We start from the raw sequence: 16,671 nt of genomic DNA, 5'->3' as shown, positions 1-16,671 counted from the left end.
CAAACAACTGACACTATAGAGAAAGAACTATTCATACCTGTGACCAAATTCGTTACCGAACCTCCTGCAACTTGTTGAGCTTTAGAGAACAGAATATTGTACAGAAAACGTGTTTTTGACTCCTATATTATGTGACATCATCACTTACCACAGTTCAGCATGCAGCATATGAGAATGTGACTTGGAAAACTGAAGGTTGAGTGGAATTGAGTAGGAGAACATGATTCCAAGAAGGTTTAGTCATCCTCACAAGTCAAGTGATCAAGGTACAAAGCATGAAGAATTAACACCAGTAGTTTCCAACCCTTCTGTAAACAATAATGTAAAAATTGTATTTCAAAAAATTGTGATAATTAAATGGGTAAGTGATCTAAAGTACACCTGAATGTTGTGGACTGCCCCTTACTCATTATGCCAAATAACTTGATACATTTTCCTTTATCTACAGTTTGGTGGTTTTATTATTACTATACATCCCGCTCCGCGGTGCACTGGCGTCGTGCCCGGAGTGTCCCCCGCCTCACGCCCTATGCCACTGGGATAGGCTCCAGCTCCCCGTGACCCGCTATGTAGTGGTGGTAATATGAAAATGACTGACTATACATCCCGCTTCAAAGCGGTGACGTATTGTAATTGTCAGTGTTCGTGTGTTCGTTTGTACGTTCGTTCGTTCATCCGTTTGTTTCTATGTCCACCAAATATGTTCGAGACCATTGCAGATAAAAAGATGAAACAAAGAGAACATTACTCGGGCGCCAAAGGGGATGAAAGTGAGATGATGTAGGTCACGGTCAAATTTAAACTTTTGTTCGCTCAGGAACCTGATAGGATAGAAAGAGGAGGGAGACGGCCAGTGTGAGTAAGACCATGGATCAAAGCTAGTGCTTGGATATACCTATGCACTAGCTTTGATCGATGGTCTTACTCACACTGGCCTTCTCCATATGCACTAGTCAGGTACTACTTTCAGGGTACCCTGACCTACCCTGAAAGTAGGTCAGAGGAAGTCGCGGGATGTTGCAGTCTCTGACTGACTTGTTTTAGTTGGCATTTGTTCTGTAAAGGCTATAAAATAATGTGGATAACCAGAACCTACAGTATAAATGTCAAATAAATTTAGTGCAGAAAAGAGTATGATGGAATAGATCAATTGACTCACTGGAAAACAAAGTGTTCCCATGAAAAGCACAAATACGTCAAAATTTTAGTGAAGTGATATGCAGAGTCCCTGATAAATGTTCACCCATCCGGCAACATCAAAGAATTGTATAAAATGTTAAAATCTATTATTTCCCACTTTAACTGGTTAAGTGGAACTATTTTGTACAAAGACATGCCTGCCGATGCTAATGATGCTAATTTTGTCTTTATTAATCATTATTTGGTCAAGCCAAGCAGTTTTTTTCACGTGCATTAGTAACCACAAACGCTAACCTCAATCCGTAAAGCATTGATCATCTGTATTGTAAGCACATGTTACACTGTTTGCGGTCACACTCAAAATCATGATATTCCAATTCAGTATTCTTTGCACTGAATTTGTAAAAAGCAGAATGGATCACACCAAAAGTGCATCTTGTTATTCTCTTGCCCTTCATTTCATGGTCACAAATAGAAAGCTGAAGAAGGAAGAATAAACTCTATTCATCCCGGTCTGTCTCCCCACCCACAGCAACCAGGGTCAGAGTCCATCCTATTGCACATAGCTGTCGGGAAACAACCAAGAGCTCCACACTGAGCCACACCAAATGCATGTTCAAGTTCTTTTGCAAGTATTACTGGTCATGGAGGTGCTTTCAAACTTGGTTACCACATAATCTGTCACTATCCTGCTTTAAACTTCCGTTAAATGAATCAATTGCATTTTATAAGACGTTATGGATTATGTCTTTCTTTAAATGGGCTATGCCTATGGAATCAGTGGTGTCCTCATATTAGTAATACATATATTATTCTCTCAACACACTGAATCTGGGTTTCACCCTTAAAAGACAACTAGATTATTGAAGGGAGACATACTGTATTTACAGACAAACAAGCTAAGTATCTAATACCTGAAGGGAAAGACACAGTTGAGTCCATTCCTTATCAACAAATAAAACTTTATTTGTTCAGTTTCAGATTTTTTTGGTCTAATATTGATGCAAGATGAGGAAAAGGTGCACTCAAATGGGTGAAGGGGCACAGGGCAACAGGCAGGGGGCAGTAGATGACTGACAAAACAGGATGTCTGCTGTGATGTGTGAAAGAAGCTAAAAATTAAAATTATTTATGAGCAAAAACTTTGGAATTTGTTTTATGCTAATCTGCCAGGGAACTCTTTAATAAAACAAATATGAAGTGAACAAATTCTAAATCAATAGACAAACTGTTATCGTTTTGAAAGTTTTTTGATAATTAGAAATTAAAATTTGTTCAAACCACTGGGTTTTTAATTTATATATTGTTATAACTGGCCCCAGACTTCATGTAATGAATTCTAGTGATTAATTCATGCTCGATAATATAACCAAAATTGTCAAATGATAAATAATATATCCAGTGATTCATAACTGTTAAGGTCAGAATCTCTACCACAATCTCAGGAATCTTTTTGCAACCCATACCTATGACATCCTCTCCACGTCTCTCACCCCACACCCCCATCGCAGGCTGTCAGCAAAGCTACATTTACCCATTACCTCACACACATTCACACAGTAAACCTCCAACATATACATGTATACGCACATACACACTGCAGTGGTATTACAGAGGGATCAAGCATTATTTAGGTCTCACACAAAAACATGGGTTCAGTTTATGATGGCAAAAACAACACAATGTCAAGTCAAGGCAGCGTGTACTGGTCATTGTTTTCATGCTCATACAAAAACAACAAAGGTGTGTGCGGAATTTCAAACAAAATGCCTGTCAGTGTATATATACCCGTAAAGTGCACATATGGAGGGGTAACTCTGAGCATGAACACATACATGGTATGAATTCACGCATTTTGGTGGCAACCGTCAAGAGGAGAAAACTGATTTAGAAAAAGAAAATTGTTTTTTGTCAAGCAGGCAATGATGCAGTGTATAAGGCAGACATGGAGGGTCATCGGTGGAATATTTTGTATGACAGGGCAGTTATTTGTGAAGAAGCTGGTTGTTTGTGCATCATTCTGGGAAATACAGCAAAAAAAAAAAAAGGAACCAAATCATATTAATGGATGTCAAACTCTTAAACATTCCTTCACACACATCACTGAACCCCAGAATTAGAGGCAGTCAAAAAGACCTTCTAACTAGCTTCTTTATGCAGCTTATTTATCCTACCTCCGTTATTTCCTGATTTTTCTCGTGCTAAAAGGCAATACAGGCGCATAAATATATTATCATTTCATGATCACAAGGTATATCTTACAGAAATTTAAATTAAACTAATCAAAACGAAAAGGAAAATGCAAACATAATAAAGCAAATTGGTAAATAAAAGACTAAGGATTAAAACAACAAAGGCAACTGGTGTGAATGGAAATATGAAGTTAGAAAGAAGGGGAACAAAAGCACAAGTGAAACCAACAGAGGCACAAAAATAAAGGTGTGATGGTGAGAAAACAAAAAAACAGTGTCAGCTGAAATGACCTCCAAACATAAAGCCCTTTCCCACTCTCTCTGGAACAATCTGTAGCCCCCCCCATACCCCTCCCCTTCACAAGGACATCTCTCGTGTCTGCCAGTTCACTTTAGTCAGAGACGGACCTCAACACATGGTGGTTATGATGGTCTGGTAAAGTGATTTGGTGCCATCTATTGTCAGCCACAGCTAACTACCACTTGCGAGAAGCTGAGCGTGTTGGAATTTCAAGAAGCTGGTGAGAGTCGAATTACAGGTTCAGGGGAGAGTCTAAAGAAACAGGATAAACATTGCAGTTGGAAGTCAAAAAATGGGGTCTACTGTGAAAAGAAAGCCGTTTCCCTCATTGTGTGTTGCAGTTATGTCAAATGGCAAAAGACACGAAGAGCACATCAGTACAAGGCAAAGTTAAGTAGAGCAAGAATCAAGCATAATCATCTTAAAAGAGAGAAAAGTTTCTCCCAAATGCATAAAAAAATAAAAATGTGAAAAATGTAAACAATTTTTGTAGTCATGTAGGTCATAATGGTGTCATGCATGTCATCTGGGAGGCTGAGCTACTTCCATGTTTGGGTGTCTGGCTGCCCTGATTGGTGAAGTGCAAGGGTGGAGGCATGATGATGACACGATGAACTCCTCCTACTCCACTTTCACACCCATCTTCTCTGTGTTTAGTAGGTAGAGGCTGTCATCTATCAGGAAACTGGATGAAAAAGAAATAAGGATCATGTCAGAGGTATTTTTCACACAGACACACACCAAAATGAGTCACTTTTTTCTAATTTTAAATGACAATTCAAAGAAAAAAATCTCTGACACTGTTTAACATTTTTTTAAAAAGCAATGCAGGTGGGTGGCCGAACCTGAAGAAAAGGAAGTGAACTGGTATGGTGCTGAGATGCCACACAGCATGAGCATCTAGAATCCAGAGCACTGGGGGGAAGTCCAGCAGCTCCAGCAGGGCCAGACCATGAAGGAGCAAAACCACCAGGCAGCACTTCCACCAGTATGGAAGCGTGCGCCGGTTCTGCCAGCACCAACACAGCCACCAGAGGAGGTTCACCATGCCTTTAAAGACAACATAACATTCAAGTATGAGAAAAAAGTCTTTTAAGGTCTGTAAGGATTAGGGTTGACTGGTAGTGTAAAAACTATAAATACAAAACATCCACCCGTAGGTTGGCTAAATACAGTACGTATAAATTCAAACTATAACTGGCAACCAAAATACAAGCTTTAATATGACTCTAGTGTATCCTGTACCGATGGTAACGTTGGCAGCCATATTGTAGCCGTAGTCAAAACTGACGAAGGTTAAGTAGGACACATGTGAGGTAAAGACCAGGATTAGCAAGGCTCCCACCATGCTGGACACCCCAGGTCGCCTCAGGCCCAATGTTCTGACAAAGAGAGAGAGGAATAAACTGTGGATTAACAGAAAGTATGATGACAACATCAGAGTCCAAAAGAATTTGTTTGTTTGCCTACAAACACAATGATGTCAACAAGTGATGTCTGTGGAAGTCCGATCGTAACAACTTTTCACTCAGGAAATACCATAAAAAAGTGACCATTTTTAAGCTCTTATCATGGGACACGTCATAACATTTTTGGATGTGTGGAATACAAAGAGCATACCTGACACAGCATAGGTAAATTGAATAAAGAATGACTGCTGTTGCACAGAAATAATCCATTTTCTGAAAGAGAAAATCACAGAAAAAACGAAATCAAGATCAAGATTAAAACAAATTGTTGTATCGCCTGCTGTGACACAACTGGGGGGCTTGTCATTAATGCATTAGGATGCTATTGATCAGCTAAACTCGTTAGCCAATGAAGGAGAAAACCATCATCTCAGGAGGTGGTCCAGAAATTGGAAAAGAAGTTCAGCAGTTCTCCATTTAGCATCCAGTAAAGCATCAAGAAGGCATCAGCTGTTTTCTCAGCTCACACTACATCATCTGACTGTGATGAGATAAAATTCCTTTTAGCCATGTTCAATTTATTCTCTTTCATTAATTGCCTGCCTATCGAGCTCCAACCTCTTTCACAAATTTTCCATTTAACCAGAAAGTTGACCAAACAGTCTTGTTTCCCAACAGTACCTGGACAACAGTGAGATTCAAGGTTAATAAAGTGCTGATCTTACATCTTTCGTGTCAATATATCAGAAAGACGACAACTGCAATCTGTTCTATTTCTTTCGAAAGTGTGCGACTTTTCAACTCTGATAACATGTCAGTTATATAACACAATGAGCCAATTACATTAAATGCAGAGGGTTGTGGCAGGAGGGGCATCCACTATAAAAAACTATATGTAAAAAATATGGACATTTACCTAAAATGGAAAAAGATGGCACGCTGGACAAGCCAAAGGAAGTTTTAATCAGACAGGAATAGCTTGACAAAACTCAGTAGATTTTTTCTTTACCTCAGTGAGATAGGTATCCCGGGTGTGGAATACTGTAGACCAGAACCAGGCATTAAGAGATACCTAAATAAAAACACCAGGCTGATTGTTAAACAGTGAAACCATCACAACACTAGAGTAAGGAAATTGTATTGATGAGTTTATTTGTGTGGAAGTATTTCTGCATCCCTCAGACAGAGAACTGGACTAACCAGAGAGAAGGCGTTGATGGTGTGATACATGGGGCTCTGGCGTGGCACCATGCTTCGATAGCGGAGCAGCATGAGAAGACAAGACAGGCCATTGAGGAGAGAAGCCAGGGCAGAAGCTGGCTCCTCAAAACACAAGAAGCGAGCAAATGGCCACTATATGGAGAAAAATATTCAAAATGTGAGTTAATTCAGTAAAGACAGGGACAATGCTGCAGCACGTTTTATACTCACGTTTTGCAGATATTCGACTAATTAATGCAAACATCTTATAGTGTAAGAAAAACCTTGAACTGTACAAAGCACAAACCTTTCCATGGAATTGTGGCACCCTGTATCCCTCGGCCTGATAAAGCCCCACAGTAGTCCACATGCACTGGTAGCGGCAGTCATCACGGCACGTCCAGCCTGAAATATAGGGAAAAAAACTGAACAGTTTACTGCATGAACCACAACTGAAGAGGTAGAAAAGTCACAGTCTGATTGACTCACAGATAACAGACACAAACATTCAACAAGAACAACAATCTGGATTTTTAAAATGTATTTATTTACTAGATTGACTTCAACTGAATGAATAAATGTGGTGGTTGGTATCTCCAGTGTTTCATTTTTCTGTTTTTCAGTGTAATTTCAGTGTAAAAGGAATATTTTCAAACCCAAATAGTGGTCATCCAAATTTAAAAACATTTCATGATGTCCACTTTGGGTTATGGTGAAATGTGATGTGCTAGTTCTACTACTTTATGAACACATTTAATTCATTAATTAAGAAAACAGTAGATAAAATAATCAATAACGTGAATAATATTTAGCGGCAGTCCAAAACACGTGTCACGAAGGGAGAAGATGGACTTCTGCTCAACTACTTATTCTCCGGCTGGATTGGACATTATCGATTGTTTCTGAAACACCGGTATTACATCTCATGAGTGGCTTCTACATCACCGACACAGACCCATACAGCTTCTAATGGTGGACTAAAGGTGGAGTTACAATGGGCCCTTTACCACACCTTGTTCATCCGGAAAAACGGGCTGTCAGCTTTTCGGTCCATCAAACAGAACGTTTCATGAAAGGTAGCTACGATATTGCTACATGTGGCTACAGCGGTGAAAAGTGTAGCTACAGGCTGCTAGCTAGCTAATTAAACACCAATTTAGCACCAACAACAACAATAATAACAACAACAACACACCTGTCAGCGCCATGTACTGCGGCTGGGTAGACTGAAATCCCCGTAGCCGAGCTCCGGTGCAGTTGGTCCGGACACATTGCTTCACACAGTCCCGGTAAACCGGCTCCTTGTCGCCTTGAGAGGAGCGTACAGTCGTCACCGACATCAAGAGCAGGATGGCAGCGGCCACAGTGGGGAGTCTGACAGATGTGCAACGGCGTGACGCTGATGCCATGGTAGTGAGTCCTGGTCCGTCAGACCTCACAAAGGCACGGGAGGATCAGAACGGCATCGGTGCTCCTACGGGTGACGGTGGTCCACATTACCAGACAGCCATTCCTAATCTGAGACAATAAACCGGGTCTCTGTTGTTGCGCTGTATGTCTGCTGTCCCCCTTGCTCTTTGATCGGGGTCAAGTTTCACAACCACACAATGTTTCCGGTTATTATTTTCAAAATAAAACACTCAGTAGTAGATGTTTAGGAAAATTGTTGTTGTATTTATCACATTTTAATCGAGTTACTGTTATAATATAATGTCAGTGTAATGCTATAATTCCATTTAGATTTTAAATGTGATTTTTGTTTATTTTTTTCTAAATTTTGAGGAGACTTACTACCTGACCTGTAAAGTAAATTGATGGTGGATTTAATTTTGAAAGAAGAACGATTAATCGATACTTCCTGTTTTTTGCGCGTCACATCGTCACGTGTTTCATTGATCTCGTCGATGTATAAATTGTAGTCACATTTTTTAATACGCCTGATATTGTAAATGTTTCCTTAAAAACAGAAGCAACAATATACCGGTAAGTTGTTTTTATTCGAATAATAATCATAATGCTTTACAGAATAATCAATCCTACCATTGTTTTGTTTTTTTCTTGAGATGTGAATTCCTTTTTGCAGGAATCTCTTGAATTTTCTGTCAACGTGATTATCTTGTAATTTGACTTTTATGAATAAACGTGATTTTAAAAATCAAAATCAAATCTCTCTCTCCTTCCCTCTGTCAATATGCAAATCGTTTCTAATTCATCACCATTCATTTTCCATGGTCTGTCAACATCTGTGTTTCTTCAGTGGGAATTTGAATATTCTTTGTGTAAATGAAGTGGTTTGCTTCATAAATGTCAAGCAAACTTACAACATTCCATCATCTATGACTTGTTAAATGTCATTGATGATGGAAATAACCAAGTAACTAACTAGCTAATTAACTAAATAACTAAATAGATAGGTAGATTGATGGATGGAGGGAGGGAGGGATGGGCGGGTGGACGGGCAGACGGACAGACGGACAGACGGACAGACGGACAGACAGACAGACAGACAGACAGACAGACAGACAGACAGACAGGTAGATACTGTAGATGTAGTAGGCTGTAATGTTAAGTTGTATAAAATTACTAAATAACTACATACTTGAATTGACAAAACACAAATGACTCCTAGGTCCTTATATGCTCAAAGCAATGAAAACAATTTACAACCAAATGGTGAAATAGCCACACACAAAACTTTCACGTAATATTAAATAAAATATGAAAATGGAATTTTTTTTAGATCTTTTTAAATCATATAATGCAGTATCATGAATCCCTATCAATGAGTGCAATTAGCAAGGTTTTTTATTAAAAGGGTTGTGGTCTTCCAGTTGGGTCAGACTTTTATCTGTTATTACCATAAGAAGTCTGAAAATCTAGTAGGTTTCTCTGTTTTAAATAGTCCATCTTATTCTACAATAGATTACACACTTCAGATATCGCACTCTATGACACTAAGCTTTATACTGCCATGATAAACATGGTGACATGCATTTTTGTGCTCTTTTACACTCTTCGTTGCTATGCACAGTTGGGAAAAGTTCATATATTAAAAACTGAAAAAACAAAACACCAGTTTCATGAAGTTCATTTCTTTTGCCAACATTTTAGCCAGTCTAGTTTTTGCAGGTTATTCAAATACAGGATGTTAGAAACTACTGCCCCGATTACAGCGATACTCATCGTGGCATCCCCTAAAAAACATACAATGACATTCCCTTCAATCAACTCAGATACCAAGTAAACAATTAAAACAGGAAAATAAGAAACCACAGCAAGAACCATATTGTTGTTGATGATATTCAGAGCCCTCTTCTTTTGGGGATGGATGGTTTTTCCTCCAGAGCCAGTTTTGCTGAGAGTCCAGAGGATGCAGCAGTCACAGAATCCAATAACAGGGGCAGTCGAAATTACAACCAAGAACTGAGTGAAGTCAATTTTTTCTATAGACCCATAGGTAAAAATATATCCACAACAACCAGTCACAATCCAGACACCAGCAGCCACCAGGAACCTCGGCGTCAGACTGTTTGTTGCCCGAAATGTAACTGGATGGACAACAGCCAGGTAACAGTCAAGGCACATACAAGTTGTAAACAGAGGCCTGCCACAGACACCAAATGAATTCAAGAAGCGAAGAGACAATAAGAAGATAGAGTGAGTCTTGAATGTTCTGGTAAATGCTTCTATAAAAAGACTGAAAAAATAAGTTCCGTCCATGAAAGTTAGATGTAACATAAAGACATCATTGGGAGACAACCTGGTTCCTTTTCTTGCCTTCTGAATCATGTTGAAAAATATTGCAAAAACTGCTGGAAACCCAAAAAGAAAGGAAAGTATACAACAACAGGTCCACAAAATGGTCCCGCTTTGTTGCATTTCACACAAAACAGTTGTCTCATTTGAGTCCTCTATTATGTTGCTTAACCAGGACATATCGATTATTGGCAATATTGTCTCTACAAAATGACTTTTCTTCTCTCTAGAAGCTATTCAATTAAACACACACCTACAACAGCTGAAGTGGTCAACCTCTGTCGTGACCCGACGTTTTGCAGTGTTGGAAAAAGTTCTGTTGATTTGAATAGTGTAGGTGTGGCAGGACAAATTTACATCTGACAATCATCCAACACCATCAGTCAGCACATCACTTTATGACACCAGAAAAAAATGTTGGGATTGTTGAATTCTGTAGGTCAGGGATGTCAAACTCATTTTCACCAAGGGCCACATCAGCATGATGGCTGTCCTTAAAGGGCCAGATGTAACTTATAAATGTAACTAAATGTAACTCAATGTGACGTAACATAAATGTAAAATAAACGTAACTACTACTTAATGTTAAATAACGCTGAATTTATTACTTATTCAAGTTACAAACATTACAGTTGCACAGAGAAAATATGTTTATTTGTTTCTCTGTTATAACATAAATCCTTTTAATTTGTCAGGTTATTAAACTCACAGAACTCCATCAATCTAGGATCAAACTATCCCAGAGAGTAAAGACAAATAACATCAAACACAAGTCAAGACATTAACTTTGTTCAAAACGTTTTTGTTAGTGACAAAATGGGATTAATTACTGCACACTTTTGACCTTTTTATTTTACACCGACCTTTTATGCTCTCGCGGGCCACATAAAATTATGTAGCGGCCACATTTGGTCCCCGGGCCTTGAGTTTGACACATCTGCTGTAGATCATGAATATGTGGAAACTGTGTTCCTCAGCAGAGGGGATTATATGTTCAACAAATGTCCATTGGTTGGGTTCTTTGTCAACATACTGTACGTAATTACACAAAAACTAATGGCCAGATTAGGATCCAGATTTAGCACTTCGTACTGAAAATTGCATTCGATTTGTATTTTATGTTTCAATTTGATGTTCTATCAATACTGAGCTCAAGCTCTGAGTCAGTTTAGGCAGAAAACCATTTGGTGACAGTTAGGAAAAAGTCAATAACACAAGTGTTATGGATATTTTTATGTTGTCATCACTCAGATGCTGGGACCTTGAGCTAAAAAGAAGTCCATTTTAAATGTTCTCTTTTCCATTACAGGTGCTTTTTTAAATTTCATTATTGGTTTCCTTGTAGCACTTAAAAATTTCACTCAAACAAACGGGATATAATTGATAAGACTCTTCCTCTTCTCTTTCCTGGCAGCTCCATCATATGCAATTAAATACCCTCATTACACCACCTGGAATAAGGTCTGTGTAATAATCATCAGTTTATTTAGATGAAATTGTCAATGCAGAACACAAAAAGTGCAGTGTTTCTTTGTCATGACTGTGGCTGGGGGGATACCACGGCCTGACACTGCAGCATGAAGTTATTTTTACTTTTCTAATATTGGCGTGCTTGCTTTGGCATTTTTGCACTTAGTCAGCCAGTGTGTTTCCTCTCACAGCAAGGGACTCCATTCAAACTGAAGGGCAGACCTATAAGGCGCGTTGCTTTTGTGCACCTGAACAGGAGTTATTTGTCACAGGGCAACTCTTGACTTAACATCAGTACAACTGACACTGCATGAGTATGTAAAAAAATTAAGAACTAATATTGTCTATATTGCACTTCGACAAATATTTCCCTCTTTTAGATTTTGAGGTGATGATAATGAATAAATACTCTCTTACTGAAAATGGTTCACCATGTGCCTAGTGGAGTCAATGCACAGTCACCCACACCCCCACTGAAGCCAACAGAGACAGGTCCATAAGAAAGATAACAGATTTTATTTTTATGTCTTTATTTGTCACAGTCACAACAACAGGAGAGAAATGGCAGTGAGTGGGAGGAAGAGGAGTCAAAGACAAAGATCATTTTCTTTTGCTCATTTTTTCACTGCCTCCCACTCACTACCTTTATCCATCTCTTTCTCTAATGATGATTTAAATTTAAAAAAAAATCAAGCTTTCCAATTTCCACTGCAACTTTTCCTTTTTTTATATACCTGAGTTTAAGAATAGACACAAGTCAAAAGGAGAATGGGAAAGCAAGCTATTATAGTGCAATCCTCCTTCTCTTACTGTGCACTCTTCCTTTATACAAACAAAGGGATAAATCCATTAAGCACTCAGCGTAAGGTTGAGACCAACAGACTGCCGGGTCAGATAACTTACTTGTTTCAAGTAAGTGACTGTGCATGCACCACAGCACCCAAGAAACACTTCGCTGTTCGCTGTACACACTGGACTGCATATGCATACATTCTGCACATAGGTATGATGCATACACTGTTGATCTCAACACAGAAGATCCGAATGAGAGATGGAAGGAAAAGGAGGAGGAACATGAGGCAGGGACAGAGATGGAGTGTTTCAGTGTCACAAGATTATTTTTTATTGAAAATAATCCTATGTTTCCCCTGTTGGTACTCACACACAAACACCACCACAGCCTTCAGTCCTCGATGGAGGAGACAAGTCTTTTCATTGCGAGTTGACAACTGGAAAGAATAGGCAAGGGGCGTGAAAGTGTGCGAGGAAGCCACGGCGTCATAGGAGGGGGAGTGAGTATATGGTGCGGCAAGTATGGGGTTGAACAGAGGTAGAGATCTGGCGAGAGGGGGATTTACTCCTCCTCCTTGTCCTCTCCGTGTGTGATGACGTAACAGATGTTCTTGTAGTCCACATTGCCAGCCACATCAGGGGGGAAAGCCGCCCACAGGTTGGTCATCTGTAGAAGAGATATGAGAAATGTCTTACAACTCCGTGCACATCAGGAGTATGAATGAGATGAAGATGGTTTAACTCACCTCCTCAGCGGTGAACCTGTCGCACTGGGTGGTCAGGAGCTCCTCAAGGCTGCAAAGGGTTAACGGAAAATTATTTAAATGTCAGATTCTCTCTGTCCAGTCAAAATTGTGCCACCAAAGAGCTCAAAAGGTTTTGACCGAGATTAACTGAAGGGTATTGCCCTTACAATTCCTTCTTGATGGCGCCAGTGCCCTCAGGGTCCAGGACCTTGAAAGCGCTCACAATGACGTCCTCGGGATCAGCACCTGAGAGCAAAAGCATCCAGATAGTCCCAGTTATCAGGATGGAAAAACAAGCAGGTGTATTAGAAAATCATACACACTAAATAATCCATGAAAAACAACAAACAATGAAGACTTCAACCATGTAAATGTATATGGCAACACACCCTTCAGCTTCTCGCCGAACATGGTCAGGAAGACGGTGAAGTTGATGGGGCCGCTGGCCTCCTTTACCATGGCTTCCAGCTCCTCATTCTTCACATTCAGTTGGCCCATGGTGGCCAGCACGTCCCTGAGATCGTCTTTGCTGATGATGCCATCTCTGTTCTGGTCAATGATTGTGAAAGCCTACAAGGGTGGAGTGAGGGAATTTAAGAGTGGTCAGTGGAGAAATTAAACTGTGATTCATTTGTTGTTTGAAATAAAAGTTCACCGCTACACACTAAATAAAAACAACGGTGAAATTACGACAGTGAAAACTAAGATCCTCTAATTTCTCACACAAGTCCTTGTCTTAAGACTTGTTTATAATAACTACTTTGTGAGGTAGTCTGCCAACATCAACATGTAAATGTGGAGCTGTTCTGCACCTCTCTTTCCACATAGCTGGGTGTAACACCCTGTGAAACCAAAGATGGCATTGCAAACTTTTTGGGACTTGGCAGCTGGTCAGCCACTTGTCTTTCTTAGGTGTTAAAATGGTCTCGGAATTTGAGACAAGCCCCTTCTGACATTTAAGGAGAAGGTATCAATTACAGCTGTCACCAACCACGTCCTTTTTAAAAAAAAAAAAATTACCTTGTGAATGTATTTTATGACCCTGTCCCCAATGTCATTCTCCTGGAGCATGTGACAGGTCAGCCCAGCCTCTGTCACCTTTGTATTCCCTTTTCTTCATACCTATAAATCTACTGATCTCCATTTTTAAATTCCTAAATATAGACTCAACTTCAAATTTTGTCTTGTTCTTTCAACCTTGAGCACTTGTTCCTGCCTTGATAAATATCACTGTCCACCAGCTGCTGGTCGGCATTCCTGCGGGGTCACAGAGGGAGTGTTTTGAGTCTCCGAGGAAGATTACTAAGCTAAACCCCAAAGGAGAAGAAGCCGCTGCCGTTGGAAAACTCATATTTACAATCTGACCATGCTGACGAGGACTTTTGCTCTAACGCACTCTAAAAAATCAAGTCTATACCTTGTGGAAACAGTTACCTTGCTTCCAAGGTCAAATGATACACAAAGGCATCAGGGAAGAGTACAATTTGTACTACTCCAAAAATCAAACAATAATTAAAAACTTGATGCATTAGAGATGTGATGCAGATAATTTTTACCTCCTTGTACTCCTGGATCTGGCTCTGCTCAAACATGGAGAACACATTGGAGGATCCACCCTCACCCTGCTGCTGCCTCCTCTTGGCCTTCTTGGGTGCCTGTGGAATGAAAGATTAAATTTAATTCAAACATTCAACTAAATTATTAGACAAAGTGATCATTTATGATTCTAATCTAAAGATTCTGGGACCTTCAAGGATATGTTACAATGTTTATTGAGTTGGAAAAAAAATACAAAATGTAATTAATGGATTATTTTACTAACTTCTTCATCAACTTCTTCTTCTACAATTGCAGAACACTGACAAAGGTAAATCAATGTGTCTTGGCTTTTGCAAAATTGTGAACAAGTTGTAGTTTTATCTTTTCAAAGCATTTTTGTTTTTGTTTCTGCAAAAGTAGTCAATAAATTTTAAATCTTTCACCCAAAATTTAAAGCACTATGCATTTGGTTATGGGGTTATAAAAAATATTCCAGTCATTCCAAAATATTTCAAAGTATCTGGTAATGATTGGAGGAAGTGGAACTTAAGCTTAAGCCACCAGATAAAACTTTCGGTTGGGGCAAAATCCACACTTTGGAAAACTCAGCTTATGACAATTTTCCTTTGAGGGCTTTTGGTAATCCAGTAAATATTTCAGTGATGCCATTATGTCATCAGCCTAGTGTAGAGAGGATCCCACATGCCTAAAAATTGCTCTCCCCAGGAACATGGCTTCACTCACCATCTCTCAAGATTGTGGAGTTGTTGTTGGTCAAGAAGAGAAGCCTACGCCAAAGACGATGTGACTGACGTGTAAGTATTGGACCCATGGGGCCTTATATACTAGCCCACAGTGGGCTAACTTTAGCCACACCATCAGGTTTGGCAGGGAAACAGAGCTGAGGAAAAGTAACAGAAAAAAGGAGGAGCGAGGAGGTGGCGGGGTGGGTCGGCTTACCGATGTTCCGAAATAGGTCCCAGGAGTCTTGGAATGAGGTGAATTCAATGCCAACACAGGAATGACTTTAGTGTCATCTGTGGACTAATATGGCAAAACTGACAGACAGGAAATGCAGTAGGACAACTGAGCTGCCTCCGTACTTTTCTTGTTCTTCACACGGCGTGTCTTTGTTGTGACTATTTTGGTTTCCTTTACATCGAAAATGAAAGATCAAACACGGTGTACAATGTCAGACTGTTGCTACCTACCACATTTAAAGCACACATGGACTAATTAACAGCCACGTGTTGCTCAAAGTGCCAATGTAAACTCGCAGTCAACATATCCTGAAGTCATCACCTATCTAATTGATAGGTCTGGTCTGAGATTAGCCCACTAACAGTCGTGAAACTTGAAATCACTTGGCTGATGAACATTCGTCTAGCTCCAAAGTCACGTAGCTGCTAGTCCTTGAGAAATTGTGACCTTGTATTGATAAGAAATTAAAAGTCATTTAATACTCATTGGTATGACTACTGAATTTATAGCTTTTAAAAACATAAGTAAATATAGGCCATTTGAACAAAAACAGAAAAAAACTTGACGTAATACTCCAAGGTATGTATTCTTGGAGTATAATGAGGGATATATATTAAATTATCTTAAACCAGCTTGTTTTATTCATGCAGTTTCACTGTGTTTGCAGTTTAAATATTGAAATTTAAAATGAAATTTTTTTTTATTGTTCATGAAAAAAATAGCTTTTTAGCTTGTCTGTAAAAACATCTAATTTTAGTTTCTATGATATAAATGATGAGCAACAAAACATGATTAGATTGAAAGAACAGCTTTCTCACCATGGTTGCACTAATTTTGGTGACTCCTGGAGTTTCCCAGTATAGTTGCTTTAGAAAAGGACAAGTGGCCCACCCACCGAAGTCCATATATGAGTCCCATAGGCTACCATCAGTCACACCACTGTAGAGCTATCTACCGGAATCCAGTACCAGTGTGTGAAATGACACTGTGTCTGTAAGATAAGGATTTCACTAGATTTGTTGTATTGTTAAAAAAAAACCTCATCTAAGATCTAACCATTAGACGTAAAGACAATTATTTGCAGAGAAGCAAAACTGCAATTGCAATGAGAATGCCACAAGGAGCAGACCAGTCACTTCAAGTAT

The 16,671-nt window shown here is 39.4% G+C and overlaps 2 protein-coding genes across 2 annotated transcripts; both read right to left on the bottom strand.

Moving 5' to 3' along the window:
- Positions 1-2,081: 2,081 nt before the first annotated feature.
- On the bottom strand, positions 2,082-7,828 carry pgap3 (post-GPI attachment to proteins phospholipase 3). The gene is made up of 8 exons (XM_068304782.1): positions 7,438-7,828; positions 6,550-6,647; positions 6,243-6,395; positions 6,052-6,114; positions 5,254-5,315; positions 4,879-5,015; positions 4,479-4,683; positions 2,082-4,318 (listed from the first exon to the last, which is right to left on the bottom strand). The coding sequence occupies exons 1-8, from the start codon at positions 7,649-7,651 to the stop codon at positions 4,255-4,257; spliced, it is 996 nt and encodes a 331-aa protein (XP_068160883.1). The 5' UTR covers positions 7,652-7,828; the 3' UTR covers positions 2,082-4,254.
- Positions 7,829-12,567: 4,739 nt separating this feature from the next.
- Positions 12,568-15,354, bottom strand: LOC137588228 (myosin regulatory light chain 2, skeletal muscle). Its single transcript, XM_068305170.1, has 6 exons — positions 15,290-15,354; positions 14,563-14,661; positions 13,396-13,576; positions 13,174-13,252; positions 13,007-13,055; positions 12,568-12,927 (listed from the first exon to the last, which is right to left on the bottom strand). Exons 1-6 carry the CDS (start codon positions 15,290-15,292, stop codon positions 12,823-12,825), a joined length of 516 nt encoding a protein of 171 aa, XP_068161271.1. The 5' UTR covers positions 15,293-15,354; the 3' UTR covers positions 12,568-12,822.
- Positions 15,355-16,671: the final 1,317 nt, after the last annotated feature.

The sequence above is a fragment of the Antennarius striatus genome, chromosome 21 (assembly GCF_040054535.1).
Source record: "Antennarius striatus isolate MH-2024 chromosome 21, ASM4005453v1, whole genome shotgun sequence".
NCBI classification, from domain to species: domain Eukaryota; kingdom Metazoa; phylum Chordata; class Actinopteri; order Lophiiformes; family Antennariidae; genus Antennarius; species Antennarius striatus.
Note: the sequence above shows the minus strand (reverse complement) of the source record. Positions and strands in the feature narration are given on the sequence as shown.